The sequence below is a fragment of the Panthera tigris genome, chromosome B3, assembly GCF_018350195.1.
Source record: "Panthera tigris isolate Pti1 chromosome B3, P.tigris_Pti1_mat1.1, whole genome shotgun sequence".
In the NCBI taxonomy this organism is placed as follows: Eukaryota; Metazoa; Chordata; class Mammalia; order Carnivora; family Felidae; genus Panthera; species Panthera tigris.
In genome coordinates this window covers 32,042,363-32,068,614 of record NC_056665.1, presented here as the reverse complement: position 1 = coordinate 32,068,614, position 26,252 = coordinate 32,042,363, and the positions used below count along the sequence as shown (strand labels likewise).

At 53.4% G+C, this 26,252-nt stretch overlaps 1 protein-coding gene across 4 annotated transcripts in view; it reads left to right on the top strand.

Annotated features, from left to right (window-relative positions):
* Positions 1 to 24,536, top strand: part of PML (PML nuclear body scaffold) — a 39,484-nt gene extending 14,948 nt beyond the window's left edge. Inside the window, exons 3-9 of one of the 4 annotated variants that reach the window (XM_007084580.3) lie at positions 2,561 to 3,141; positions 4,370 to 4,440; positions 10,621 to 10,758; positions 11,149 to 11,407; positions 12,463 to 12,515; positions 20,755 to 20,905; positions 21,972 to 24,536. In XM_007084580.3, coding sequence (XP_007084642.2) covers positions 2,561 to 3,141; positions 4,370 to 4,440; positions 10,621 to 10,758; positions 11,149 to 11,407; positions 12,463 to 12,515; positions 20,755 to 20,905; positions 21,972 to 22,747 — 2,029 coding nt within the window. In that variant the 3' untranslated portion in view covers positions 22,748 to 24,536. Of the gene's footprint in view, positions 1 to 2,560; positions 3,142 to 4,369; positions 4,441 to 6,916; positions 7,077 to 10,620; positions 10,759 to 11,148; positions 11,408 to 12,462; positions 12,516 to 20,754; positions 20,906 to 21,971 lie in introns of those variants that run through there. The other 3 variants (XM_007084582.3, XM_007084586.3, XM_042988415.1) reach the window with 3 other exon arrangements.
* The last annotated feature ends 1,716 nt before the right edge of the window (positions 24,537 to 26,252 follow it).

The window sequence follows — 26,252 nt, the reverse complement described above, 5'->3', positions numbered from 1 at the left end:
TTCGAGCTCTGAAGCCTTGCCCTCTTCGGTGGTCTGGGGAGGTTGAGAGCCGACAAAGCCGAGGACCAGTGCCTCGTGCCACAATTTTGGAGTCAGGTTGGCCAGCACAGTCTCTGCTGGCAGTTCCAGGACAAGTTGATCTTTAACCGAGGCCAAAGTGGCTCCAGCTAAGAGCCTCTCTCCTGGCCTCAGGTGGGCTGACTTATTATCATTGCTGTTGATAACAGATGATAGCAATATTTCTGGGGAAGTAACTAACAATATTTTCCTGGTAGTATTTGAAGAGGCAGCATTATAGCGTTTCAGAGCCTGGACTTGCGCCTGGCTGGCTGGGTTTTTATATTAGTTTCCTATTGCTGCTGTAACAAATTACCACAAATTTAGGAGCTTAAAACATTACACATTTGTTACTATGTACCTCTGGGGGTCAGAAGTCTGAAATGGGTCTCCCTGAGAGAAAATTAAGATGTTGGCGGGGCCATGTTCCTTCTGGAGGCTCTTGGGGAGAATCTATTTTCTTGCCTTTTCCAGTTCCTAGAAGCTGCCTGTATTCCTCGGTTCATGACCCCCTTCCATCTTTAAAGCCAGCAGGATAGCACGAGACCTCTGCTTCCATTATCACGTCTTCCTTCTCACACCTGCCTGCCTCCCCCTTTTCCTTATAAGGACCCTCGTAATTACACTAGGTCCACCTGGATAATCTTCCCATCCCAAGATCCTTAACTTAATCACATATACAAAGTCCTTTTTGTCATAGAAGTTAACATACTCCAGTTCTGGGAATTAGTACATTATTCTGCCTCATTATTCTGCCTCCTACAGTTTGCCCTCTGGACTCTATCACTTACCAACTGTGATCCTGGACGAGTTATTGTACCTCTTGTTCAGTTTCCTCATCCTTAAAATGGGGATATAATAATTCCTACTCTGTAGGATTGTTAGGAGGATTAAAAGAGTGATATTTCTCAAATACTCATAATATTGTCTGATACACAATAAATGCTGTGCAAGTGCTAGCTAAAATATATTAAGTAAATGAAAATAATGCACACCCTTTGATTTGGCATTCCTATTTTTTGTAATCTATTTCATAGAAACAAAAGCACCCATGTGTTAGGCCACATAAAGCTTTATCCATATTGACAAAAAAAGTACAAATAGGAAATCACTAGAATGTCCATTAACAGGAGAATGACTGGATCAGTTGTGGTACAATGTGGAATTTAAGGGGGCTATAAAGAGAATACATTAGATCTATACTTATTAGACCTAGAGGAATGTCCTGAACAAAAGTTAAATTAGAGGAGGAAGCTACAAAGACATTACTCATGATCTTTTATAGCATGATCTTTTTTTTCTTTTTAAGAACAAACGTCAACTCACCAAAATTGTTGTAGATACTTGAGCCAATTATTTAACCACTGATTGTCTCCCTTTCTTCATCTGTGAAATGAGAACAGCAATAATTCTCCCCTCAGTAACTCTAGTGAGGATTATATGGGATGAAATGTGAAAGCACCTGGGTGGCTCTGTAGGTTAAAGCCTCTGACTCTGGATTTCGACTCAAGTCATGATCTCAGTTCATGAGTTCAGGCCCCTCCTTGGGCCCTGCACTGATAGTGTGGAGCCTACTTGGGATTCTCTCTTCCTCCCTCTCTGCCCCCCCCCCCACCAACTGTCTATCTCAAAATAAATAAACTTTAATACCTTTTTTTTTTTTTTTTTTTGAGACAGAGAGAGACAGAGCATGAACGGGGGAGGGGCAGAGAGAGAGGGAGACACAGAATCGGAAACAGGCTCCAGGCTCTGAGCCATCAGCCCAGAGCCTGACGCGGGGCTCGAACTCACGGACTGCGAGATCGTGACCTGAGCTGAAGTCTGACGCTCAACCGACTGAGCCACCCAGGCGCCCCTTTAATACCTTTTTTTAAAGTTTATGTATTTTTGAGAGAGCAAGCATGTGTGCACGAGTGGGGGAGGGGTAGAGAGAGAGGGGACAGAAAATCCTCAAGCAGGCTCCGCGCTGTCAGGGCAAAGCCCGATTGCTGGCTTGAACTCACCAACCCCAAGATCATGACCGGAGCCGAAGTCAAAAGTCCAAGGCTTAACCTACTGAGCCATCCACGCACCATGCACCACGTACCCGGTAAACTTTAAAAAGAAAGGGGATGAAATGTATCAAGTCCTTAAAATCCTGCAAGCAGTCTGGATATTTGTGTAAAGTGGTTTGAGCAGACAGTTGTGGAAGGATGCACCCCAGTACTCACCTGGTTGCCTCGGAGGCGGGGAAAGGAAATTCAGAAACGGTGTGGAGAGACAATCTGTGTATCTGTGCCTTGTTTCACGACTGGAGGCTAGCTGTTGTTACTTAAGTAACTTTTTTACGTTCTAATGCTCTATGGGTAGTTTGGAGACCACAAACTGAATGGAGAAAAGCACGAATCTAGGGACATACCATGATTCAAAGTTTTGTAATTTTTGAAAAGGAGTTTAATAACAAAAATATAAAGGGGTTAGAAGCAGGAGAGCCCTAACTGAGGCCGGCCTTGTGTGTCTGCAGCATCTACTGCCGAGGCTGCTCCAAGCCGCTGTGCTGCTCGTGCGCGCTCCTGGATAGCGGCCACAGCGAGCTCAAGTGCGACATCAGCGCGGAGATCCAACAGCGGCAGGACGAGCTGGACGCCATGGCACAGGCGCTGCAGGAGCAGGACCGCGCCTTTGGCGCGGCGCACGCGCAGATGCATGCGGCTGTCAGCCAGTTGGGCCGCATGCGCGCAGACACCGAGGAGCTGATCCACTCGCGCGTGCGCCAGGTGGTAGCGCACGTGCTGGCCCAGGAGCAAGAGCTGCTGGAGGGAGTGAGCGCGCGGTACCAGCGAAGCTACGATGAGATCGCGGGCCAGCTGGGCCACCTGGAAGCGGTGCTGCAGCGCATCCGCATGGGAGGCGCGCTGGTGCAGAGGATGAAGCGCTACGCCTCTGACCAGGAGGTGCTGGACATGCACGGCTTCCTGCGAGAGGCGCTCAGCCGCCTGCGCCAGGAGGAGCCCCAGAACCTGCAAGCCGCCGTGCGCACCGATGGCTTCGACGAATTCAAAGTGCGCTTGCAGGGACTCGTCTCCTGCATCACTCAGGCGACGGGTAAGCACCCGAGCCACCCTTGTGGCCGACCTGTTTACCATTTAAGGGCCTGTGCCTTGCTGTCGCTCCCTGGGGGAGACAGGGCAGAAAAGAAAGCCGTGGGTTTGTTTTTAGTTTTGTTTTTGTTTAAAGTCAGCTTTGCTCACATCGTACATTCCAGAGCACAGGATAAGGAGGAGAGGAGGCCCTGACGTGCGTCTGCAGCCCTCCAGAGGGGTCATGTTTTACTAATTTACAGGGCTCTGTGGATTAGCTGTGATCTTGTGACCCTTGGAGAATTAAGAAACTACTAAGCTGAGAACCAGACACAGTATCATTTTAGCCCCAAAGGGATAACCACTTCGGGAAATTCTCTTAAGCCTCCTGTCTAGCAACAGAGAAGTCAACTGGAACGTGAGGTTAGAGCAGAAGGGGACTGAGAAAACCCCCCTGGAGTGGTTGGGTGTTTACCAGAAACCATACTGCGCCTCAGTGGAGGAGATGCTTTGCCTCCAGCGTGGCCTGCTGTCTGGACCAGCTGCCTACCTTTGTGGGCCCTTGGGAAGTGGAGAGCAGACCAATTTGTGACCTCAGCAGTTGTCCAGTCCAACTGGGACAAGATGGGAGCACATCACGTAGCTGGAGAATGAGGCAGTGCTTGGCTCTGCAGTCCAGATCCAGGAGTTGGAGCAGCTCTGTATGAGCTGGTGACGTCATCGGGGCTTTCAAGGGACGCCAAGGGGAGGGGTGCCCCAAAGGGCCTCCAAGGTGAGGAACCTTTAACAGCTCTTTGAGGAAATCTCTAGGCTCACATCTGAGCTCTGAATAGCTGGTGTGAGGATGCCCTTACTGGGAAAGAGGTGGGTGGCAACAGAATCTGAAGGCATCCGGGCAAGTGCCAGTGATGGGGGCTCACTCACTCACACCTGCCCTTGGAGCTGATGGCTGTGAGCTCATACCACCACAGTGTGTCTCGGTGGCAGCCGAGAGATGGACAGAGATGCATCTGGGGTTTGCACTCTCTAATGCCACCCTCTCCCTTCTGGCTGGGTTCATGCTCACTGCAATCAGGGAGCTCTCCTTCCAAATGACAGCCCCTCCATGGAGCTGCCCCAGTGCTGTGAGAGGCCCTGAAGAATGAGTCTCTAGGAAAAGCAGCAGAGACATTTCCTCTGTCACTGTCCCAAGCGAAGATGCCTCCCACCGGGGATGTCCCTGACTTGCCTGTGACCTTTTCTGTGTTCTCCAGATGCAGCTCTACACAGGAGGGCCAGCCCAGAGGCTTCCAGCACTCCCAGGGACTCTTCTGACATTGACCTGGTAAGATGGGTTGAGGTCTCAAGGGGAGGTGGTATGGTCCCACAGGTCAAACGGGTTCAGAGTTCCCCTGTGTCAGGAAGGAACCTGAGTCTTGTTGTCCCCTGTGTCTGCAGGCATTAGAGAGGGGAGAGTGCCAGAGAGGGACAGCAAGTGGCCGGACTGGAGCCTTCGGTGGGAAGGAGTAAAGGAAGGGCAGGTGAACTGGCTGGCTCTGAGATCTTAAATGCCAAAGTAGCACTTGATAGATATGAGAGGGGTGAGAACCAGGGATGGACAGGAGGTGAAGAAGGCGGTCACTGGTGGGTGGCCCTGACATATGGTGGTAGATGACATCTCCCTTACCCTGTCCCCCATCCTAGATATGTGAGCATTTTCCTGGAATCAACACGGAGGCCTTCCCCACCTCTCCCCTGCCCCCAACATGGTTCTTGGAGAGGAGAATGGGGCCAGGAGGCAGACCTCAGTCCCAGCAGGTTGGGTTTCATTGGTGTGATTTCAGGACCAGCATATATGCAAGAATCATAGTTTCTCAGGGTTGGGAGGTGTCCATACCCCCTCTAACGTCGGCATTCCCTCTACAGCACCCTTGGCCTATGGCTGTCTATACACACACACACACCTCCCAAGGACAGGAAGCTCACTCATGCTTGAGACAGCCACCCCCATCTCTGCACTGCCCTTAGATTGCTTCCCTGGGAGAAAATGCAGTGGTATCCCTTTGGCTTGCCCTCTTAAGTGCTTGCATGCATGGATCCTCTGGGATAAGCTTCCTGAGATCCTTCCTTGGACTAGGCGTCTGGTCTCCTCCACGTCCTGGTCATCTGTGTCTGCCTGTCAAAGGTGTGGGCCCAGGACTGATCAGACTTCCACAGAAATCAGGTCTTCTGGTGGTAGCGGTCGGGTGGCGAGCCTAGCTTTGTCATGCATGGCCATTGGGGGAGAGAGATTGTTGTAGGCAGAGGCAATCTGGAGAGACTTCCTGGAGAATGCAGGATTTAGGAACTGAGAGTTTTAGAGCTAGGAGAGCGCATGGAGTCTAACCCTCTATTCTGCATAGGTTGAGGCCCATAGAGAGGGTGACAACTCCAGGCTACATGACACAGCAAGCTAGGGATAGGATTAGAAGCAGACTCCTAACTGCTTTGGGTCCTGCATCCCCACATATGTAGCTTGAAAAGTAAAAAAGGACATTTTTATTATATTTTTGAAGTAATACAATCACACGGTCAGAAGTAAAAACATAGAATGATAAATATGTCAACTACACTTCAATTCTTAAAATCCATTGATTTGTACGCTTACCATTTGTACATTTCACTGTATATAAATTGTACCTAAATTTTTTTTTCAGATCCCCAGGTGATGATAATTTGTAGCTAAGTTGAGAACCAATGCTTTGAGGTCGGGGGACACCCCAACATCTCTCTGCACCCCGTTTCTCATTTGAGCTCTCCATTACTCAGCATCACAGAGATTTCTTGTGCAAACTAAGACTGTGTTTGTGCATATCTAATATTTTCACGTAACACCCTACATATGGCACCTTACTGCCCAAATCCTGCACGTACGGTATCTGGATCTTAAAAAAGAAAGAAAGTAACATATCATGTCTCCCTCCCTTCTGGTCCCTATCTTTCCACTTCTTATGCCCATATACCTGTCTCTATTTCTTACATATCCTTCCCGAATTTCTTTATGTAATTACAAGCAAATATGATTACAGGTAATTCCATTTTCCATTCTGTTTTTGCACAAAGGTACCATACTACCCTATGTTCATAGTATTATGCCCCAGGCTTTTTCACCCCACAAAGTATTCTGGAATTCTTACATTTTCAGTAGGTAGGTAGCTTCCTGATGTCTTTTTGTGTCTGTATAGCAGTCTAGTGGATGGATGTAGCATGTTTTAGTTAGCCAGTTCCCTGTCAGTGCATATTTAGGTTGTTTTGGTATCACAATGGTAGGATGAATAATGTCCCCCAAAGAAATCCTACAAATAGTTGGGGAAGGTGCCCCAGGTCCACAGAGCTCGGCTGTCTTCCACATGCCAGTTGCTGGTTAATGAACAGCAAGAGACCCTGTACTATCTTGTGTGAGGTCTAGGCATTCTTCCGGGTCTTTGTCTTTATGTGACCTCTCACTATTCGCTACTAAGTAGTTTGAACTTGGAGCATCAGAAGAATGCTCTTTCTGCAAAGCCTCTTGCTTTCACTTTGGTAGTAGGCTGGAGGAGGGGGCAGGCGGGCCAGTGGAGCCGGGGGAAGGATGTCGTCTCACTCTGTGAGTGCAAAGGACTGGTGTAGCAGCTCCAGGGAGGCAGGCGTGGCCGGGCAGTCCCTGGAGAAAGTCCGGTCGCTCAGCTATGCCAGGAGAAAGGTGACTCTCGGGCCCATGTCCCTGCCTTAGGAGGCAGGAGCTGGGCTTCCCGCCCCAACACTGGATCCCTCTTGAAACTGTTGGTTTACTTTCATTTCAGTCATGTATCTGCACAGAGGTGATGAGAAAACACAGCAACAGCCTTAACTAGAACTCCCCAGCTTGGGGGCCATCTTTCTTCCATTTCCTCTAGGCTCTTTTTGTCATGACGTTATAATACTTGAATGGAAAAAAATAAAACATTTTAAAGCTACCAAACAACAAATTGGGCATCATGATTTTTTTTTTTTTTTTTTTTAGTGAGCCTTCCTGTCTGTCCCCTGCTTCATTAACACAGGAGGGAGGGCATCGTGGGTGGGACAGAGGCAGAGAATCCCAGGCCCACTTTCAGGGAGTTTGTTGCCCTTCTGGAAAGAGGGTCTTTCACATACCAGTGATTTGTAGATCCAGACATGAAAGGACCTTTTTCACTTTTTTAAACAAATTTTTTAATGGTGATAAAATATACGTAACAAAATTTACATAGAGGTGGAATTGCTGGTTCATCTGGTAATTCTATTTTTCATTTTTTCAGGAGTCACTATGCAATTTTCCATAGTTGGCCATGCCCTTCTTCGTTCCCACCAACAGTGCACAGGGTTTCCAGTTTCTTTAAAAAGAAATTTTTTTTTACATTTATTTGAGAGAGAGAGAGAGAGAGAGAGCGCACAAGCTGGGGAGGGGCAGAGAGAGAAGGAGACCCAGAATCTGAAGCAGGCTCCAGGCTCTGAGCAAGTGTTCAGCATAGAGCCCAATGCAGGGCTCGAACCCACGAACCATGAGATCATGACCTAAGCCAAAGTCGGTCACTTAACGGACTGAGCCACCCAGGCACCTCGTGGGTTTCCAATTTCTTTACCTTCTCATCCACACTTTTTTCACTAATAGCCATCCTAATGGGTGTGACATGGTTTAAATTTCTGACCACTACCCATTATAAAGAAATATATTTTATATCTACGGTATATATATGTACACATGCATAACTGTAGCTAAAATGGAAGTTTTGCAAAATAAATTACCCTTGTTACATGGGTTTTCTGTTCTATAGTATTCTGCATAATTTAAAAAATGCTGGCCGTGACCCACTGGATTGCTTTCATGATTCACCAATGGGTCACAGACTATAGTCTGAAAAACACTGGTGTAGGGGCGCCTGGGTGGCTCAGTCAGATAAGCGTCTGACTTCCACTCAGGTAATGATCTCACAGTCCCTGGGTTCAAGCCCCACATCAGGCTCTGAGTTGACATTGTGGAGCCTGCTTGGGAGTCTCCCTCTCTCTCTCTGCCCCTCCTCCACTTGTGCTTTTCCCTCTTTCTCTCTCCCTCCCTCTCTCTCTCTCTCTCTCTCTCTCTCAAATAAATAAATAAACTTAAAAAAAGGAAAAACGAAAAACACTGATGTAGAGCACTCCGCAATTATATACTTTCCTAGAGGCCCAGGAGATTCTCCATTCTCTCCACTTCCCCCAGATACACTCTGATCCAGAGAGACAATTCTCCTCCCTTTCTGTAAAGATGTTAAGAGAAAGAAACCCAGAGAGGGAGGGGAAAAGGAAGTCAGTCCGTTATAGCAATTGACTTGGGAGCCCACATCAAAGTGCTCGATACCAAGAAGCGCCCCACGTCGAGCTCCGGTCCCAGCACGATGGGGCCACGTGGGGCCTTCCCCCACCTGCCCCAGCCCAGGTTTGGCCAGCTAATTCCTGGGGTTCCCCTGTGAGGAAAGCCTATCCCTGGCTTCCTGATCTTAAAGTCCAGCTTCTGACTTGTCCAGCGTGGCTGTGCTCGAGGAAGCGCCCCCTCCAGCTGGGTGTTGTTTCCTGTCCCTCACCGCACAGACCACTGCAGGCGCCTGCTCACGGTCATCTCCTGGGCACACACAGACTTGGAGGCAGCAAGGGGTCAGGATTGCAGGCGGGAGTGGCAGAGTCTGGGCCTCCCCTTTCGGAGGGACACTTCCCAGGTCATTCGTCACTTATTTTCAGTGAACTGCCCAGTGGATGCTTCCGTTTCACACAGTATAGAGAAAGGCGGTGTGGGGGGATGTAAGAGAGACAGTGACCAGGAAAGAGAACCACCAGTTCAAAGACACTAGCCTCAAACCCTGGTCCAGACCCTCATTAGGTATATGACCTTGGGAAATCAGTCACTTCACCTCTGTGCCTCCTACCCTTCTCTGTAGATTGGCAATAATCACAGGATGGTCCCTATTTCATTATTTTAACTATAATTGTTTTTATTGTGGTAAAATTCATCTAGGAAAATTCCGTTTTCACTATTTTCGAGTATACAGTTCAGTGACATTGCACCCTCCAAATCTTGTACAGCCACCCCACCCATCTAGTTCCCAAATATTCCCATTACCCCGAAAGCAAACCTTGTCTCCATGACGCGGCCACTCCACATCTGCCCCGCCCCCACCCCCACTCCAGCTGCCAGTCTGCTTTCTGTCTCTATGCGCTCAGCTTTTGTGGATATTTATGTGGATACATGGAGCCACACAACATGTATTCTTTTGTGGCTGGCTTCTTTTCACTTAGTGTAATGTGTTCAAAGTTCATCCATGTTGACGTATGGAACTTCATGCCTTTAAAAAAAATTTTTTTAACGTTTATTTATTTTTGAGAGAGTGAGAAAGCATGAGCCGGGGAGGGGCAGATAAAGGGGGAGACACAGAATCCAAAGCAGGCTCCAGGCTCCGAGCTGTCAGCACAGAGCCCGACACGGGCTCAAACTCACAACTGCGAGATCATGACCCGAGCTGAACAAAGTCTGACACTTAACCGACAGAGCCACCCAGGTGCCCCAACCTCATGCCTTTTTACGGCTGGATAAAATTCCACTGTATGACTGTCTGACATTTGGGCTGTTTAGACATTTGGCTGATGTCTCAGAGGCTGGTAGACCTTTGGGTTGTGTCCACCTTTTGGCTGTCGTGAATAGGGCTGGTGTGAACATTTGTGTGCAGGTTTCTGTTTGAACATCTGTTTTCAGTCCTTTGGGTACATGCCTAGGAAAAGACTTGTTGGATCATACGGGAATTCTGTGTTTAACTTTTTGAAGAACCAGCCCAAGTCCGTTTTGGGGTGGGTTTATGTATAGTTAGCACTATGCCTGGCTCAGAGTGGCAATAAAAACTATATTTAGCATCATTATCATCAGTGGCACTTACTAAGTGCTGGGTGCTCTTCTAGGCACTTTACTTGTGGTAACACATTTCATCCACGGTATCCTGTGAGACAGATGTTAATATTATTCCCATTTCACAGAGGGGGACTGAGGGCTGAGGGGTTTTAAGGGATTTGGTCAAGGTGTGTAATTGTTCTGACCCAGGGGGAGTTAAGGCCCAGGGGCAGAGTGAAGGTCACAGGGAGGTTCCCTGGAAGGGTTTCAGCTCAGCGGAAGGGTGTCCTCACTGCTACAGCTCTGCAGCTGTAGAGGAATTGCTGCCACCAGGAGCGAGCGCTTTGTTAACCCGGAGCTAGCTGTCGAGCAAACCTTTAGGCGCTGTTGGTCCCGTGTAATCTCAGCAGTCACCTTCTGGCTCTGTTAGGATGCACAGGAATTGAAGTGCCCCTGGATGCCAGCACCTCAGGGTCAGAAGGAGGGTGTGAGGAGGACTCCTGGTCCCCGGGGGGCTCTGGACAGCCTGCACCTGTGGCTGGCTGAGGCCCTGGGGATTGGGCTGACCCCAGGCCTGGGGTCTCAGCCCTGGGCCTGCCACCCGCTCATTTCTGTCTCTCTTATTTCCGGACTTCGCAGCCAGAGGAGATGCAGAGGGCCCGGGCACAGGCCCCAGGGCCAGCTGAGACCCCAGTCATGGCTTTGGTACAGTCGGTGCCCGGGGTACACCCGGTGCCGATACATGCCTACTCCATCAAAGACGCCTCCTGCAGAGAGGTAAGGTTCTCCCCGCCCCCTGCCTCTGCACCTGGAGGCCCAGATCCCACCAGGCAGTCAGGTTCCCACCTGAGAAGCCAGGCCTTAGCACCTACGCTGTTCTCTCCCTTGCTCCTGGCTGCCCTGCCAGGAAGCTCCCCTGTAAGCGTGAGCCACTGCAGGGCAGGCAGAGGCCAGCAGAGTCAGTGGTCAGCAGATGGCCAGTGTGCATGGCAGCCCAGGGGTCTTCCTATGTGGAGAGAGACACGATCTGCGTGGCAGAGAGCAGAGGCGACAGCAGGAGCAAAGGGGACGGGCCACAGGTCCCTGCCACCCAGGTTCGCATCTCTGCCCACCACCCCAGCACCCCTGAAGGCTGCTAACCCGGCCTTGTGACTCCCCACCGCATAGGAGGTCTGCAGCCCAGTCACTCCCCAGAAGAGGAAGTCCTGCCAGACCGAGTGCCCCAGGAAGGCAATCAAGATGGAGTCTGAGGAGGAGAAGGAGACACGGCTGGCCCGGAGCTCCCCCGAGCAACCCAGGCCCAGCACCTCCAAGGCAGTCTCTCCACCCCACCTGGATGGGCCCTGCAGCCCTGAAAGCCCCATCATCGAAAACGAGGTCTTCCTGCCCAACAGCAACCACGCGACCGGCGAGCCTGGGGAGGCAGGTAAGGAAGTGGGTGGGCAGCGGAGGCTGAGGCCTACGTGCTGTCCTCCAGGGGCTGGGTGGGGTGGGACCCTTCCCCCAAATCCTCACCCCACCCAGGGAGCCCAAAGCCAACAGCATCCCCTGTGTGTCCTGCTCTCAGCTGCCACCAAATGGCGCAGGGAAAGCCCATGGTTTTCCTGGGGGATAAGATTGGATACAGTTTACCGTGTGATTTGCTGGGATTCCAGTGTGGGGACCCGTAAGAGGCTAAAACCCACGGTCTGTAGCCCCTTCCCCGAACGCACCCATACAGCGCCCAGCACTGTGCCTCTGCACAAGGTGGGTCTCCCCAGGCAGTGTCTGTTGGTGAGTGCCTGGCATGCTCCCAGAGAGACCTTGGGTAAAGTCCACACCCATCACTTCCCAAATTTGTCTGCAAAGGCCACCTGGCTAAAGTACGTCATTTGTCCTAGATACCTTTTATGGACACCACCAGACTGGGAGTTCTTGGGCATGAGTTGAGGCCAACTGATAGAATTCCGGAATGGTCAAGACAGTTCTTCCTAGATATGCTTCACCCAGAGGCCCCCTTTATTTTCATTCTAGGTCTCAGACTGAGCCCTGATCCTGCTTGCACACTGAGCCCTGACCGACATTCCTTGCTCACAATGCTATTGGTAATCAAAAGGTTTTGATTAACCAAATATAAAGTAGCTTTTAATTCAAACATCTCAGCTCATGAGACAGAATTGGAACAAACCAATGTGCTCCTTTAAGATTGCAAAACAAACCAGGTGCTTTTTTGCCAAGCTGCCTGTATAGGGAACAGATTCTGAATTCAGGACCAATAACTGAATTAAGTATTCATGTACAGGGCACAGTGGGCAGTGACGGAAAGTCCCTTTGAATAAACAGATCCATACTAGCACATTTGGTGAATGTTCACATCCCCCTCTATAGGGCACACATCGCCCACCCCATCCACTGGCCCACAGGGATTCTCACAGAACACCTGGGCCCCACTGAGTGGGCATCTTGGCAGGGCCTAATTCTGTCTCCTCTGCCCTGTTTCAGAGGAACGCGTCGTGGTGATCAGCAGCTCAGAAGACTCAGATGCCGAAAACTCGGTGAGTGGTCCAGAAGTTCAGCCCTGGACTCCTGCCTCCCCACATTCCGGGTCCCAGGGGACCCAGCCGCAGCAGGTGACTCTTAGACTTGCCCTGCGCCTGGGGAGTTTTCCAGCGAGGCAGTGAGTTCTGTGCTGTCCTGAGGACAGTCTCCAAATGCCAGCTGCGGGCCTGAACCAGCCCAGCCCTCCCTCTATACCAGGGCAGGAACTGTCAGTAACCATATGTACTCTTCTGAAATGCTGAGTGCTTCCTTCCAGAGCCCTGTCTCTCTTCTGAACTAGCCAATGCCTTTGTCTGGAGCTTCCTTATGTTTTCTCTGACCTCTAAGTCCTCGAGGAGGTGGGGCAAGAACCCATTCCCCAGTTAATCGCAGCCAGTGAGGGTCAGTGCAGGGGTGTGAGGGCACGGGCAACACCGTACAGGGCCCAAACAGGCAAGCGTTCACTCGATAAGAAAGAACTTTAAAGGCATCCCACAATGGAACGAGTACCTTTGTGGATTGCACCCTTCTGTCCCTGGAGGTTGGTTAATGGAGGTGGGGAAAGGGGGGTTGAACAGAGGGAAAGGTTGGACTGGGTGCCTCTGAGGTCCCTTCCGGCCCTCAGTCTGAGGTTCTGTGTTGGAAAGTGCATGGAGCGCATGGAGACTGCTGCACAACACTCCTCGCCAGCCCACCCCCTGCCAAGAGCACCAGGAGCATACCACCCCTGCCGGCCCCCCCGCCTGCCCCATGGCGCATGCCGTCCCCCGGCTTGGTCTCCCCAACATCCCGCCGAACAACCTGCGGTCCCTGAAGCCGATCCTCACAGCCAGCCCGCCAGTCACCGGGAAGACACTGCCATCCGCAGCCGCCGCGGGACTAGCTTCCTGTTGCGTAGAGCACAGAGTACCCCCCGTCTTCACCGCGCCTTCCACTTGCCCCTCAAAGTGTATTATAACCCCATGTGGATGTGTCCTCCCCCCGCAGTCCAGGCCACCACCCCTGCTGCCACAGGGCCTCCCAGCCATCCTGCCAATCCCCAGGAGAGTCCCTGCCACCTCCAGAGGGCCATCAGTCAACGCGGCCGGGCACGGGGAGCAGTGCGCTCCCTCGGCCGCTCCTTCCGGGGCTCCCCCCACATAGCCCAGTGGCTCAACAGCTTCTTTGCCGTTCCTCTCTCTGTGGCTTCCCAGCTTGACACCTCTCTCAGGAAGGGTGGGGGGAGGCAGAGCACCCCAGACTCTTAGGGCAGGATCTCCCCCTGGGAATTCTGACACCGCCCCCGTGGAGAACCCCGTCCAGGACCTCTGGAGGTGCCTCCAATTGCATTCCCAACCCCCTGCCCTCGAGTTCTTCCCCCTACCCCCCACCAGCCTGGCCCCCCTCAGACAGGCCTCTGAGAACCCCTAGCACCTCCCTCTTCTGTAGCTGGTGGCCACCGTCCTCCTGGAACCGCGTGACCACTCGCTCACTTGGCTCCTGCTCCCCGGCCCTCCTGCACCCCACCACCCAGCCTGGCCCATTTGCTGAAGGCCCTGCACACAGTAGGCATTCCGTGCATCGTGGTCAAGGAGCGGACCAAGGAAGGAGCGGCTGCACAGACCCGTCAGGGAGACGTAAGCCCTCTTCACCTGAAAGGGCATGATTGAGATACAGGCTGCCCGCTCCTCACATCCCCAGGCCTCTTTGCCCCAAAATAGGAAGCTTTTATCTCCCTTTGCCCCTCCAACTGCCCCATCCCACCACCCCAAGGCTTTCCGCTGGGCCTCTGCCAGGACCTAAGCCCATGAGGGCAGGGAATGTGTCGATCCCAGGACCTGGCAGATACGGCTGCTCAATAAATATTTGTTGAAAGATTGCCCTGGCAACCCCTTCTTCCATGACCATCACATTCCCTGCTGGACTTAGCTCTTCTCCGCAGGCGGTTTTGTGTCCTCCCTACACTGAAACTTGGTTCTCTGGTGGAGTTACCATGTCCCCTCTTTCCAACGCCCTGTGAGCATCAGAGTGGGGAGGCGGGTCAAGGCCTTCTGTGCCTCCTGGACTGTGTCGGTCCCACCATCTAGTCAGGTTCTCTGCGCCTTTCTTGAGGTGAACCCCACTTTCCCCAGATCATTTCACACCTCCTCTTGCCTCCCCCCACACAGGGGAGGCTCCAGCACCCGCCTCCCAGGTGGCCTCTCTTTAGCCAGGTCCAGCCTTCTTTCTGGGGGACTTCAACATCCAGCACCCTGGCCTCTCTGGGGTCTTTGCCCCACCCCACTGCAGCCGCCAGCCCCATGGCCACCCCCTGGACCTCACCATACTGAAAGCTGGCCTGCAGGGACTCTGGCCACAGCTTCCTGCCCCTTGAGCTCACTGGTACTTCGAGGACCCCTGCCCTCCCTGTCCCAGCTCCTGTAGTAGCTCCAGCCACCCCTCCTCACCCTCCTCTCAGGGCTCTGTTCCTTTCCACCTTGTTCTTCCGGCTACAGCCCATCTTTGTGGTCTCAGCCTTGCCCATGGCCTCAGCGCCCACAGGCTGCTGGTGCCCAGCCCTCACTCCTGCTGCCAGACCAGGATAGCCAGTGGCCCTCCGACGTCTGCACTCGGGTGTCCCGTAGATCACTCGTCTCTCTTCCTCTCCTCTCTGTTAAGTCACACTGTCTGCCCGGCTACACAAACCAAGGCCCCCAGAGCCACCCTGGGTGCCCCTCTTTCGATTATTCTTCACCGCCAGTCAGTTTTTCAGTCTTCCCTTTAAGCCATGTTCTAAATTCCTCTGAAATCTGGGCACTTCTTTCCATCCCCTAAACCTCATCAAACAAAACTGACCCTGGGTGGAGGTAGCAGTCTGGGAAGGAAAGCTCGAGAAAGGATCGGCATGCCAGTAGTCTCACCAGACTTCACGACAGTTGGGCGCAGAAACTGAAACCAGCACTGCTGGGGGCGGGGGCGGGGTGTCAGTCTGATCCTCAGCAGTCAGCAGAGCCGCCAGGTTATGTCTGAATTATTCCAGGAAGGAGGGAGTGTGTTTCAGGTGGTGAAGAGTTAAAACAGTTAGAAGCACAGCTGCTCACCTGTGGAGACCAGGTCCGGAGTGGGGGAGGGCCAGAGGACCACTGCTTTTGTGTTGGTATTCTTCAGTTCTTCAGACACACTTTCTTTTTTTTTAAGTTTATTTACTTATTTGGAGAGAGAGAGAGAGCACAAGCAGGTGAGGGGCAGAGAAGGGCAGACAGAACCCCAAGCAGGTTCCAGGCCATCAGTGCAGAGCCCGACGCGGGGCTGGAACTCACAAACCATGAGATCACGGCCTGAGCTGAGATCAAGAGTCAGGTGCTTAACCAACTGAGCCACCCGAGTGCCTCCAGACACACATTTTTTAAATTAACCATCATGTGTCCCAAGCTTTAAAAAACATCTATGCAAAAACAAAACAAATTAGGTCCCCTCCATGCGTTTCTCACCCACCTTCTGTGCTCCCTTCCAGACCCCTGGCACTCCCAGAGTACCCGCAGCGGCTTGGGTGGGGAGCAGGGCGACATCCGCAAGGTGCTCCGGGCTCCCACATACCCATGTCCTCTCCTGTCCGTGGCCTTCATCCCACCTCCCGTGTGTGGAAGTTGGCCTATGAAAAGAGCACATTTTCCAAGTGTCCCAGACTGCAGCTAGACACGCCTGGAGGCTCTGGTGCAGACCTGGCAAGGTGGGCAAGGCTCCGGGAGAGACGGCTGGTGCGGGAAGAGTGCTCTGTAAGAGCCCCTGCTGCTGCCGGAAGCGGCGGGGGCGCCACTGTTGGGTGGCGGGGCAAGACCCAGGCCTGATGGTGGAGGCCTGGGGTGAGGACTATCCTAGGAAATGAGGGTGGGTCAGCAGTGCCTCTGCCCTGGGCCCTGGGTTAGGGTCCAAGGCAGGAAAAGATAGATGCTCTCAGCTACTCTTGTGACAGAGGACTCACCCCACTATCCGGCAGTAGCAAGACCAAGAGGAAGCAGGAGGGGACAGTCCCTGACTGCAGTGGCAGTGGTGACCAGCAGTAGGAGGAGGGGCCCGTGGGAAACGACCGATCCAGGGGAGGGGCTGGGATGCTGGTGAGTGTGTGTAACAGAAGATGGGAGCCCTGTCCCCCGAGGGCCTGGTGCAGGGGGCAGCAGGGGCCATAGGCTAGCTAACAGGATGGTCCGGCTCACGGACAAGCATGAGGTACCGCGGGGCTTCCGGACATTGCAAGAGCTGGGATTTTGTGTCTGCAAAAAAGAGCAATCTGTGTGTGTTGCCAAACTGACCCCAGCTGTTGTTTAAGAGTGGGGGCTTAGGAAGTCCCTCGGGAATTTGGGGACTCTTGATAAGAATTGATGTCGGGCACTGCAGAGACAACTTCAGGCGACTGGATGCCAAATATCAGAGTTCAGCTCCTGAGTGGCCGCTGCCCAAACATGGAGTTAATCAGTAGGACGGTAGTTCTCTACCCTGGCTGCGCACTGGAATCTTGGGGGGGGGGGGGGGGGGAGGGGTGGTTACCAACGACAGATTCCTGGGTGTCACTCCCCCTGCCCCAGAGATTGTAATTGAACTGGTCTGGGGTGCAACCTGGGCATCTGGATTTTTGAGGCTGCTAATGCCCAGCCAAAAAAGAGAGAACCACCGGATGGGGGGACTCAGTTGTATATCTGTCATCTGTGTGTATCAGCCTTGAATGGGGGTGCCCTGTACATACTGGGATATGATCCGGCGGGGGCGAGGGGGTGCTGGATCTTCCCAGAGAGACCTAGACTTGGGGAAGGTGATTGAAATGTCAAGCCAGCCATATGGGTGTGCTTGGTACGGCCATGCAGCCTGCCGTGTAGAGTGTGGAGGTGGAATGCCCTTGCCCTGCTAAGTTGATCTGTGTTGAATCCAAGTGAACTAAAGCTCACAAGCCAGATTGCACGTGTATCCTAGTTACATGTGGGTCCTGAGAAACTCCCAGGTCCCCTGTGGCTCGGTCTGAGCACACTTTTGCAGTCAAAGAAGTCCATTAACCAAGTATAATAAAGAAATGAATCCTGGGGCTCAGTCGGTTGGTTAAGCGGGCGACTTTGGCTCAGGTCACAATCTCACAGTTTGTGAGTTCAAGCCCCTCCTCGGGCTCTGTGTTGACAGCTCAGAGCCTGGAGCCTGTTTCAGATTCCGTGTCTCCCTCTCTGCCCCACCCCCGCTCATGCTCTGTCTCTCTCTCTCTCTCTCAAAAATAAACATTTTAAAAAAAGAGAGAAATGAATCCTATTATTTACTTGCATCTTTTAAAGAATATTAAAGTGAGTTCGACTCCTCCAGCTCTTAGCAGAACATCTTCAATTCCTCTTCCTCTTTTCTTCAGCTCCCATTGTGTCCGCTCCCTACTTCCTTGGAGCTTTCCCCACTTTTCACTTTCCAGGCTGAGCACACGGGCTCCAGTCTTCCCCATTCCATTGCCTTCTGCCACCATTCCTTTTCCCTTCCCAGGACATGTCAAGCCTTTTCCAGTAAAATGCCCTTGCCTGGCTTGGGCCCGGGTCTCTGTGCCTCTCCGTCTACACTCTCCGCCCACACACTCGCCCAGCGGGCAGCGCTATGGGCATTGGAACATAGGGCTTCGGGTAGTGAGCAGGGGGCAGAAAGCCTTCCTGCCCCAGAGCCTCTCATGCCGATTGTCCTTTTGCTAAACCTGGGTCTTGAGAAAAGTCCTTTTTAAGCATGCGGGCACTTCCTGGCCACGTTGCTGGGACGTAAGGCAGGGAGAGGGAGTGGGGTTTACAGCTGGCTGGAGTTGAGTGGAAGGCGTGCTGGCAAGATCATCTCCGTGCAGTAGCCCCGAGGGTGAGGAAGGATCAGAAAGGAAGAGGAGTCAGAGCTGGAAGTTCCAGCCTTCTCTCCATTGACAAGCTCAGCAGAAAGGGGGTGTCCTTTTATTAAGGGAGCCACCAAGTTCTTCTGTAAGTTCAGGACAAAAGACATTCTGCCACTATAAGAGAAAATGACCCCAGGGCAATGGGAGGGCGTAAAAATGAGATTCTGATGGCCATCATAAATGACCCTGGTTGGGGCTCCTGGGTGGCTCAGTTGGTTGAACTGACTCTTGATTTTGGCTCAGGTCGTGATCTCACAGTTGCAGGATCGAGCCCCACATAGGGCTCCACGTTGAACTGAGTGTCGAGCCTTCTTGGGATTCTCTCTCTCCCTCTCTCTGCCCCTTCCCCGCTCACACTCTCTGTCTCTCTCAAAAGAAGTAAATAAACTTTAAAAAAATAAACAACCTGGTATGGAAATGGAGCTAGCCCAAAGATGCAGCTGTGTTGCTGTCCCGGGAGCTCAAGTCTTGAAAGAAGATACCCAAAGAGGTGACCAAGGCTCTAAGGCCTGAGAAGACATTCCAGAAGGAAGGAGGCAGGCGGAAGAACTCAGGGCCACTGCACGGGCTCTTGCAGTCATGCTGGGAGCCAAAAGAGGAAGGAAGATGAGACAGCTCCGGGTGCCGTGTCGGTGGGGACAGAGAAGCCTCAGCCAAAGGGACAGCTCTTCAGTCCGGGGGAGGACACAGCAAGGAGAGCCCAGCTCTTTCCACCACCCCAGGTGCAAGGGCAATGTCTGGAAGGTTGAAGATAAAAACCAGCTGGGTTTTCCCTCAAGGAAAGAAGGTGGAGTATCTGGTCTAGCAACTTCGAGGAAGATTCCTGGAGAAGGTTCCTCACAGGGAGGAAAGGGAGCTGCCACAGTGAGACAGAAGATGCAGAGCAACCCTTGCAAAATAAACCTTGGATGCGTGGCCGATCGAGGATCCAGATATGCGAGGCGTTTGACGAAGACTTTTATTGGGACCTTATGTATAGAATCCCCGAACTCCAGGCTTCTCTAAGCAAGAGCAGCTCTAGACGGATTCATAGTGAATGTCTTTCTCTATCAGTGACCGGGAGGAAGTTGGTGAGCCTGGGGTAGGGCTATGAAAAGCCAATGAAGTGAAAATCGGCCACTCCTGGGGAAAACCAGCACCTTTTACCTGTGGCTAGTAAGGACTTTGCTCTTGGCTGAAGTTTTGTTAAAATGTTTCACCTGGTGAATAAAAGGGCCAAGGCCCATGCTTATTACCTGCTGAGCCAAGGACATTAGCCAGAGGCCAGCGTTCATCCTTGGAGGCTTCAGATAGCCCCGAGTGAGGCAGCCTGTAAGTAGGAAAGACCCGAGGGCTGCTCTGGACTCTGTCCCAGCAGTACCCCCAGCTGGCCGTGTGACGTTGGCCACGTCCTTTCCCCCTGGTCTCTGGCTCACGTCCACAGGTGGCATTCACAGGAAGTTCTGAGCAGGCCTCCCGAGACATCGGCTGGCTTTGGCAGCTTTGCAGATGATGAGCCTCTACCGCCCTCTGTAGCCGCAGCCCCTTGGGGCTCACGGAGACAGAGCCCTTCCCCCACCCTGAAGCCTTTCAAATTTTTTGCCTCGGTGCTGGTGAGAACAGGGCCTTGGGTGCCCAGGCTAGAGGAGCCCCGGGCCTGAGGCTTCCTTAAGCAGCCGGCTCCTGGATGCTAAATGACAGAGGGCCTCCAGGCTTCGTGTGTCCACCCAGATGTGGCATTCCTGAGGCGAGCGGTCCCCCTAAGACACTGGAGCCTTGGCTGGCTATGGGGACAAGAAGAGCCAAGCTCCTGGCCCCTTCCAGAGAAACCTCAGGTTTGAGATGAGGCTCCTTCCTCCCGTCCCAAGAAGTGTTTCTTCTGAGTCTGTTCAGAGAGAAGGGAGCAGCAGACCCCTCCGGCCCTGCCCACCAGAGCACTGGCCCCTTCCCTGAGCTTCCAGACCCGGCGCTATGCGCCCATGTGCACACTCACACATGCTCACATTCCCACACACCTGTCAACACAGGTTCATAAATTCACACCCGATGTGCACACACACATTTGGCATTTGCATTCATTCCCATGCTCGTGCTTTTGCACACACTCGTCTGCGTGATCTCAGCCTTTCGCCCCTACTCACAAACGTGTGGTTCCCACACGGCCCTCACACGTGCACATGCACACTGACATCCATTCATACGCACACATCCTCGTGCACACGCACTCGCTTAGACGGATATACACCTTCCCCTTCCCCTGTCTCCCGCATGTGTGTGCGGATGCCCCCCCCCCCACCATACCAGCTTGCTCCTGTTCCCACGTTCACATCACACACGCACACCGGCCCGTGGGCACATGCTCACCTTGCCAACACGCCCCCTCTCGCCCTCCGGGCCCCTGACCTGTTGGTTTCTCTGTGTTGCAGTCCTCCCGGGAGCTGGACGACAGCAGCAGCGAGTCCAGTGACCTCCAACTGGAGGGTCCCAGCTCTTTGAGGGTCCTGGATGAGAGCCTCGCCGACCCCCAAGCAGAAGACAGGCCCCTGGTTTTCTTTGACCTCAAGATTGACAGTGAAAGTGGGTTCTCCAGTGGCCACCCCCACCCCTTTCTAGCTTAGTCTCTGAGTCCCCGAAGTAGGTGCAGGCAGAGCTATGTTCTGGGCCCGGGAGAGCCCAGAGCTCTGGCCAATGACTGCAGCCAGAGAGCAGGCAGTCCCTGAGTCCCAGCCTCCCCTGGGACTCCAGGTGTACACTTGGTTGTCTGAATAAGGACTTCCAGGGCCTGAAAGCATGAGGCAGGTGCATCCGTGAGCTCACCCCTGACCAGCGCTTCTCTAGAGACCCTTGGCAACACACTTGTAAACAGAACACAATGTGGGAAGTCACTGCTAGGAGGCCAGCGATCCAAGCAAGGCCTTAAGCTGTGGCTGCAGTTCTGAGTACAGAGCTCATTCCACAGGGAGGCCGACAAAGCCCAGGTCACGGAGAAAGATGACCCCTTCTCCCAGAAGCCCCTCAACTCTCCACGGTGCTGACCCTGGCCTTGCAATGCCCTTCCCCGAACCAGAAGGTTCCGGCCTGCCCTGTGGCACAGACCCAGCATGGGGCCAGCCCAGCCAGACAGAAGTAGTGGGTTTCCCTGGGACAGGGGAGTCCTTCGCAGACCTCACAGGGCAGCTGTGAGCCATGTTCTGAGTGGAGTAGTTTGGGCAGGTGTGCTGTCTGCCTGGGCTGGGAATCTCGGCTCGGTGACGATGGGATTGGAGGCTGGGGCAGGGGGGAGAGGATGCGGTGGAAACAACAAAGGGTCCCGAGTGTAGGCGGGTAAGGCTAACAGAAGCCGGACAGGAGGGACCTGGATCTAAACTGTTTGGCAAACTCTGGGGCTGGGGACAGGGGCAGGGGGACAGGGGGGCAGGGGGGAGCTGGACTCCCACCAGGTGAGTAGGGAGTGTTTGGAAAGCAGCCCGCCCTCCCCTTCTGACCCCTGTCCCCTTTGGAGCCAGCATAGAGCTGCATTTGGAGGCTGACGCTTGGGTCCTGCCAGCAGGCCCCCAGGTGGGGTCCTAGAGCTTCCACTGCTCCCGCCCTGGGCCCCCCACCCCGCCCCTGGGGCCTCACCTTGCCCTTCTCTCCTGCCCAGCCCAGAAGATTAGCCAGCTGGCAGCCGTGAACCGGGAGAGTGAGTTCCGCGTGCTCATCCAGCCCGAGGCCTTCTTCAGCATCTACTCCAAGGCCGTCTCCCTGGAGGTAGGGCTGCAGCACTTCCTTGGCTTCCTGGGCTCCATGCGCCGCCCCATCTTGGCCTGCTACAAGCTGTGGGGGCCCGGCCTCCCCAACTTCTTCCGGGCCCTGGAGGACATGAACAGGCTGTGGGAGTTTCAGGAGGTCATCTCGGGCTTCCTGGCCGCTCTGCCCCTCATCCGGGAGCGCGTGCCCAGGGCCAGCAGCTTCAAACTCAAGAGTCTGGCCAAGACCTACCTGGCGAGAAACATGAGCGAACGCAGCGCCCTGGCCGCCGTGCTGGCCATGCGAGACCTGTGCCGCCTCCTCGAGGTCTCCCCGGGCCCCCAGCTGGCCCAGCACGTCTACTCCTTCAGCAGCCTGCAGTGCTTTGCGTCCCTGCAGCCCCTGGTGCAGGCGGCCGCCCTGCTCCGGGCCGAGGCCCGCCTCTTGGCCCTCCACAACGTGAGCTTCACCGAGCTGCTGACCGCACACCGCCGTGACCCAGAGCGGGGCTTGAAGAAGTACAGCCGCTACCTGAGCCTGCAGACCACCTCGTCACCCCCCATGCAGCGCGCTGTCAACCTGCAGGCTCTGAGCAGCTACTTCAAAGGCCTGTCGGAGGAGGCCGCCGTGGCACGGGCAGAAGGCATCGCTGGCCACAGCTTGGCAGAAAAGGCGCCCCAGCAGAGCTGAGAGGAGGCGATGACCGGCTTGGAATCTCAGGGGGGCCGAGAGGGATGAGGCCTCTGAGCAGGCCCCACCCATGACCGCATTTCCAGGCCCCGGGCCCCAGTACGCAGTTGTCATTTGGTCCAGAATCAGTTCTCTCGGACCAAATTCCCCTTCTCGAAAAGCCCCACAGAGAAGGTTCTAAGTCCAAGTCCTAATCCCCCAGGGGCCACCAAATCCCCATTCCGGCTTTGGGAGCACCAGTGGGTTGGTTCCCCAGACACCTGGCCCCTCTCCTCCAGGAGCCAAAATCAGGGAGGTTTTACGTGAAGAAGGCCCCCAGCCACCCAACTCGCCACCTCCACGAGTGTCCCTGCAGTTCCTCCCTGACCCCGGCCACTGCCCTGGGCGACCTGCCAACAGCCCCCGTGGACACTGCCTGCCGGCGACACCCCACAGGCACCCAAAGTGCCTCTCAACCAAACCGCCATCATGAGTTTGGGTTTTCCCACCACCTGCCTGTCTGAAGGCCGGCTCCCTGGTCACTTCTCCTTTGGGGATAAAAATGCATTTTCATCCCCACGGGGCCTTGTGTCTGCAGAGACAGAATCTGCTGCCCCATGTCTGTCCCACCTTCCAGAGTCTGACCCTTCCAAGCTTGCTTCTTTCCTTCTGGCCACCCAGATGCCTCTCCTTTAGTCGGGCTTTTCTCTTTGGTCCTCAGGCCATCAGCCCCTCTCAGGGTGGCTTTTGCTCTCTCTGTACCGCCCCCCTCAGCCCCATTAGGAATGTCCTCTAGCCCAGGGCTGCCCGCCACACACACTAGGAGCCCTCAGCGTTGGCATCCCCTGAGAGTCGCTACACCAGACCTCTGGGATCAGCATCTCTTAGGCGGGCCCAGCAAGCTGTTTTAGCACGTTCTCCAACTGGTTCTGATGCCCGCTAAGAACCGGTGCTCTGATAGACTGCTTCCCGAAAGAGCAGCAGAGAAAGTCCTGGCCCCGACTGGGCACGTTGACTGTGACCTAGGAAATGACCCCTGGTGTCTCCACTGTCAAATGGGCCAATTGGCCCAGATGGGCTCAGAGCTCCCATTCCAGTTCCTCCATACTGGGACTTTAGGCATGGACGGCAGCCACGGAGCCAGTGGACAAGATGGTTTTCAACCTAAACCCTGGCTCTCAGCCCTAACCTAAGCTAAGGTCCTCAATCTGTGGTCACACCAGAGGGCAGCAGCAGAACTCAGCAAGGTCAGGGCCTTCCCTCTGACTAGCAGAACCACTGTCCCTCCCCATCTCCTCTCCCTTCCCCCTCCCTTGGCTCCCGCCGCTGGGCCACAGCCCAGGGCCTCCTGCCCCTATTGCCTGAGCTTTCACAGGAGTGAAGTCTGTGTGCCCACACCTCAGCCCCCGTCCGCTGGGTGCCCTGGAGATAGATCCACGAAGGGATTACATGGGAACCAGCTACCACAGTGGGAGTGTCAACTCTAACCGTGAGCTTTGACGTGTTTAAAATAGCATTCGAGTGTAAGGCGAGTGCCGGCTCAAAAGCTGTGGGAACAGGCTGATGGGTGAGGGGAAGAGGAGGCCCGGCCCCAGCCTGGCTGTGCTGACCATCCTGGCAAATGCAAGGCAGCCCTTGGGCCACCACTCGTATTTTCTTCCCTCAGCCTCCCCCCGAACGAGGCAGTGCCCGCTGGTTTACAGCCCTCCCGTGCTTGCCATCTGCAGATGTAGTTGACCACAGGTTTTATAACAAAGGGCTCTTCTGCCCTCTCTCCATTTATGCAGCCTTTAATAAAGATGTGAATGCTCAAAGTCTCAGGCACCAAACTCTGCTCAGCCCATCCGGGAGCCACTGAGCAGCTTCTTGTCTGCGTTAAAGCGGGGCGGGGAGCGGGGGTTGGGGGGGGGGAGGTTCCCGAACATGGGGGAGTTGCACTTTGCGAAGTCCTGTCAGGGCTTAGCAGAGCCCAGAGCTCCTTGTTGCTCACATCTGTGAGCCCCTCCCCCGCCCCCATTCCAAAAGAGAAGACCCAGGGTGGGCCCGTCAGGGATCCTCTCCCAAAAGGAGAGGCACATGGAGGAAAAGAGGTGCCAGTTTCAAGAATTACCCTCTAGAGGGAGTCAGGAGCCAGAGACCAGCATCTGTAAGAACGTCACCTCTGCCCCCTGCCGGGTAATCTCACACCCCTGTTTGTGTCCCCAGAGTCACAGGTGGTAAAACCCTTAACAAGAGGGAGGGGAGCCCAGGATGTTAGCAATGTGTAATTAATGTGTCGTTGTCCGGGCTGTCTTGTCTGGGGTGTCCCAAATGGAATCCACATTAGTATCTGCAGGAGTTCCCACGGCACAGGCCATCACCCGTAACCCCACCTCCCTGGCCCAGATGACCAGATTCCAGCCCTGGAGTTTTAGCTTCTAAGAGCAAGTCCACATGTGTCCCCTGTGCTTCATCTTTGAATGTTATCTCAGATTCATCCATGTCAACTAACCATGAACTTGCTGGGCTGGAAGTCAGGGCACTGAGTTTTCAATTCTCACTCCATAACCTCTGACTGGTCTGGTATGTCAAACTCACTGAGGCTTGGGCTCCAACTCTATCCAATGGGACAATACAGATCATTTTTACCTCACAGGCGCTTGCATGAACCAATGAGAGAATGTGCAAATAGCTTTTTAATATGTGAAGAACCACACAGGGACACCTGGGTGGCTCATTCGGTTGAGTGTCCAACTTCGGCTCAGGTCATGATCTCACAGTTCATGGGCTCACGCCCCGCGTCGGGCTCTGTGCTGACAGCTCAGAGCCTGGAGCCTGCTTTGGATTCTACGTCTCCCTCTCTCTCTGCCCCTCCCCACCTCAAGAAGAAATAAACCTCAAAAACAATGTAATATGTGAAGAACCACACAAATATACGATCTTATTTTACAGACAACCAAGATGACAGCTTTACTGCTTCGTGAGTTATAAAAATGAACAGACATTAGATCTTAGCAAAAAAATATACATGGGCTTGGCTTCAGGCAATACAGAACAAGATCTGGGACAGAGCAGACAATTGTGGGGGGGTCCTAGGGTCCAAGGTAGTCAGGGGAGTCCACCTTGCAGTGACTGACAAGTGGGTGGCTCTGTGTCCCCAACACAGCCAAATGGGGGATTTCAACCATACACACCTGAAGCAGAGAAACCAGCTCAGCCATGGCCAGTCCTGCCTGCTCCAGGGCCTTCCTTCTGAGATCCAAGGGCTCACACTCCCAGAAACATCATCACTCAGAAATCTGCTTGTGTGTATATATATATATATATATATATATATATATACACACACACGCACATACATATATTATATATATGTATATATATACATGTATATATGTATATATATACACACATACATATATTATATATATGTATTATATATGTATTATATATATTATATAATATATGTATTATATATTATATAATATATGTATTATATTATATATGTAATTATATAATATATATGTATAATGTATATATAATATAT